The 4577-nt window shown below is 40.5% G+C and overlaps 1 protein-coding gene across 1 annotated transcript in view; it reads right to left on the bottom strand.

Annotated features, from left to right (window-relative positions):
• LOC143033537 (uncharacterized) overlaps nucleotides 1-4175 on the bottom strand; it is a 31995-nt gene extending 27820 nt beyond the window's left edge. The window contains exon 1 of the mRNA XM_076199028.1: nucleotides 3814-4175. Within this exon, the coding sequence (XP_076055143.1) occupies nucleotides 3814-4175 (362 nt within the window). The remainder of the gene's footprint in view (nucleotides 1-3813) is intronic.
• Between the last annotated feature and the right edge of the window lie 402 nt (nucleotides 4176-4577).

Genomic DNA, 4577 nt, shown 5'->3' with positions numbered 1-4577 from the left:
GTGGACGAACTAACGATTTATATAGCTTGTGAGAGATGGATTTTTGATGTCAAAAGATCGCGCAATCAGTCCTAGAATCTTACTTGCTTTCTCAGAGGCTGAAATACACTGCTTAGATGATTTGAGGTCGTTACTGATAATTACACCGAGATCCTTTTCACTATCCACTTTTGTTAACGAATTTCCAAATAACTTGTAATCGTACTTACTGTTATTTCTACCTATGTACATAACCCTGCATTTACTTTTGTTAAACTTCATTAGCCACTTTTCAGACCATTGCTGTAAATTATCTAAATTTTCTTGAATATCTAACTCATTTAAGTGATTATTTGCCATTCCGAACAGTTTTGTATCATCAGGAAATTTGGACACAATATCCGTGGTCTATATCATTTATATATACTATGAATAGAAGTGGCCCAAGAACGGAAACCTGAGGAACTCCACTCGTAAACTTTTTCCATCGAGAAGTTTTGCCATTTAAAACAACTCTCTGTTTTCGATCATTCAACCCATTACTAGTCCAACTTAGTAGGCTACCTCTTACTCCGTGTGAAGCTAATTTAGTAAGTAGCCTTTCGTGGGGGAAGGTATCAAAAGCTTTTGCAAAGTCTAGGTATATAAAATCTAATTTGTTTCTTTAATCATAATTTGAGATGACTGTGTTATTAATTCGAGTTAGTTACGAAGAACGTTTCCGTCTGAATCCATGCTGGCTATCATTTATCAAAAAGTTACTTACTAAATGATGTTCGATAGCATCACTGATGATAGTTTCCATAATTTTTCTTACAATTGAAGTCAAACTTGTAAGCCTGTAGTTATCTGGTTTATTTTTTTCACCTTTTTTGAATATGGGAGTAACGTTAGCTAACTTTCATTCTCTTGGGACATCTCCGGATAGGATGGATTTCTTGAAAATAATTTCTAATGGAACAACAATCTCATTTTTCATTTCCTTTAAGATTCTTGGATGCCAACCGTCAGGCTCTTGTTTTATTATCTTTGAGTTTTCCTTTACACCTTTTAATTTTTTATTTTGTTATATTTACCGTAGCAAGTTCACCCTAGACTTTTCACATGTTTTAGTTTGGAGTTCACTTTGAGGTGTTTCGTTTACGAATACTGAGCTAATATATATATATATATATATATATATATATATATATATATATATATATATATATATATATATATATATATATATATATTAATATTACACATTCCCTCATTTGAATATTCAAGTTGACCGTTAGCAGATAATAGTGGGCCAATGTAATTCCTAATTATCTTTTTATCTCTGATGTAACTATAAGATCTTTTGGGATTCTCTTTGGATTTAACAGCGATATTCATTTCGTATTATCGTTTTCGTTTTTTTTTTTATTCTCTCTCTCTCTCAAAAAAAAAAGAAGAAAAAAAAAGAGCACTGGTCATTTTAGCCACTACTATTACGCCATTCTGTTGCCTTCTTCTGCTTTTTCCTTTGCTACCTTTAAGACATGATTTTTCGGTGCAGTATTGTCCCCAAGGGACATGCACCGGCTCTTTCTCTTCCTGTGTCTTTTTCTTGATATATATATATTTTTCCAATACGCATTGATTCACTTGGCTATGTATTCTGTAGTGCTTTGGCTATGTATTCTGCAGTGCTTTGGGATACATTGAAATATATGTGTGTTGCCGTAAAGAAGCCCACATTTATTACTGTCAACCAGTTTCCTACTGCAGTTTGTCAATCTGTAATGAACTCAAGTTTCTTTACAACAGTACCCTCTGCTTAGTCCAACCCGACCTGCAAAACATCCCATTCTGATTAACCCTTTACTGGGCACATACAGAAATAGTTGAGTAATCAAAATTACAACACTAGACCATGATAGTAGACCTAAATTTACGGTACTTTTACTTTGTAAGTTTTTAAAAATTTTGCATATTGAAGTTGCAAATCGCCATCAATGAAGTGATCATATATGATCACTTGCCCGGTAAGGGGTAAACAAACTCCATAATGTTGCAATATTGGATATGTAAATACATGTATAATGAACACATAGAATGATAGCAGCAGTTTTATATGAAAAGTACATACATACATACATATACCAAAGCCTTTTTCTCTCTACACGGGGGGCAGCCAAAAAGAAAAAGGCATAGCAACCACTCCCACCCATTCCATTTCCTATATATTCCACTCCCCTCAACCCTCCTCCCTCCCTCTTATCTTGGCACCTCCTGTCTACTGCCCTGGGTCAGAAGCAGTGTCGCAAGACACAGGGCATCCACAGCAAGGCCGCTTCATAAATTCGGCGACCCTCCTCTTCGTCCCCCCATGCTGAAAAAGAGAAGACGGGGAGAAGTCCCTTTGGGCTGTGTCAAATTTTTCCTCATACATACTTCCTCACCCCCATCCCCCACCCACTCCCCCTCATGCATCACAGCATCATCTATACAAAACCCCTCTCCATTCACCCCTATCTTTTGTCCTCTCCCGTCCTTCCTCAACAGACATTCCTCTCTTTTGTAATGCCCCTTTCACCCCATCCATCCATCTCATCCTAGGTCACCCCCTCATGTTCACTCCTTCCATATCTGCCTTCCACACTTCTTCAACTAATCTTTCTTCACTCATCCTTTCCATGTGTCCAAACCATCCTAATACTCTTTCATGAACCCTATCTCCCAGTTCCCTTTCCACCCCTGTTCTCCTCCTCCCCTACTCATTTCTCACTCTATCCAGCCTAGTAACCCCCATCATACTTCTCAGACATTTCATCTCAAACACATTCAAACTCCTTCTCTCTTCCTTTCTCATGTTCCATGTTTCTGCCCCGTACAATGCTGTTGGCACAATCACTCCTTCATATAACCTCCTCTTAGCATCCATTTCTAAGTATCTATTTCTCATTACACTTTTCAATCCACCAAGGTATTTGCTCGCTTCTCTCAATCTACATTCTACCTCCACCCCGACTCCTCCATTTCTTGCCACATTCGCACCCAAGTATCTAAAAATATCCACTTCCTCCAGTCTTTTACCCTTAATACTCACTTCCAGACTGCTGTAACTCCCTTCCCTTGTACATCTTATCACCTTACTTTTGCCCCACATTTATCTTCAGCTTCCTTCTTTCACACACCTTCTCAAACTCTGTCACTAGCTTCCTCAATCCCTCCTCTGATCCTGCTACAAGCGCAGTGTCGTTAGCAAACAACAACTGGCTCACCTCCCACTTTTCTCCATTTTCTTTAATCATCTCCAGCCTCTGACCCACTACCCCATGGATTGAACAACCGGGACGACATAATACATCCCTGACGAAGTCCCACCTTTACCTCAAACCATTCACTCTCTCCATTTCTAATCCTAACACAATCTCTATTACTCTCGTAAAAACTCTTGACCGCTCTTAACAGCTTTCCTCCTATCCCATATATCTGCAGTACTTCACACAGTGCCTTCCTGTCTACCCTGTCGTACGCCTTTTCCAGATCCATAAAAGCCCAAAGAACATCCTTACTTTTTCCTATAGCTTTCTCACATATCTGTCTTACCACAAAAATCTGATCTACACAACCCCTACCTGTCCTAAACCCACACTGTTCCTCACCAATTACTCCCTCTGTTCCTTTCCTAATCCTCTCAATCAAGACCCACCCATAAGCCTTCCCAACTACACTCAACAAGCTGATCCCTCTGAGACTACTACACTCACACTTGTCCCCCTTTCCCTTGTAAAACGGAACTATACAGGCACTCCTCCAGTCCTCCGGCACTCTACCCTCTCACAAACATAAAAAAAAAAAAACATAAGGTAGGCCACAGGCTCATGGTATGCAAGAAAGCAGTTCCTGGTCTGGTTGATGCACAGACGAACATTGCAGACCGTGCACACGAAGTTGGAGTGGATGATGTTGCCCTGCTTACTGCAGTTCTTGCAGGTCTGCTTATTCTCTAGGACCAGATAATGAAAGAGGGTCTTGTCAAACCTTACAGAAGGAACTGAGGTGTGTCTACGGTGGCCTTTCATGGGCTTTGGCAAGACTGGAGTTTTGCTGTGGCCCTCTTCAGATGACGAGCTTTCATTTGATGACCTGGGGCGACGGTGAATGTTTGGCTTCCTGCTGCTGGCAAAGCGGAACAGCTCCAGCCGAAAGTTCTTCATTGGCATTGTTTTGTCTCCCCAAGAGACTCAACGACACATCAATAATAGAGCCACGTGTTGCACACACAGAGGTCCAGGCAGTAAGCAAAGAGAATCATATACCACTTCTTTGATTTCACGGGGGTACGGTACAGATGTACCAACATGTCACTTTTGTCAAAGCCCCCCATGTTTGCATTGTAATACTTTATTACATTTGGGCACTGAATTTCCTACTTCTTTGACATCTTGCTGTACAGCATGCAGGGATCGACAGGCTCCACCCCCAGGTCTGTGGAAAGCATAGTTACCACCTTGGTGACCTTCCATCTTAGAGCCAGGATGTCGTCATCTGTGGTCACATAAGAATATGTCCTTCGGGGACACGATACCTTGGACATCTCCTTGGCAGGCTTGAGAGGAGGGTTC

The sequence above is a fragment of the Oratosquilla oratoria genome, chromosome 16 (genome assembly GCF_046742065.1).
Source record: "Oratosquilla oratoria isolate Oo_2021 chromosome 16, ASM4674206v1, whole genome shotgun sequence".
Classification (NCBI taxonomy): domain Eukaryota; kingdom Metazoa; phylum Arthropoda; class Malacostraca; order Stomatopoda; family Squillidae; genus Oratosquilla; species Oratosquilla oratoria.
The sequence above is the reverse complement of the archived record's forward strand: the minus strand, read 5'-3'. Positions and strand labels throughout refer to the sequence as shown.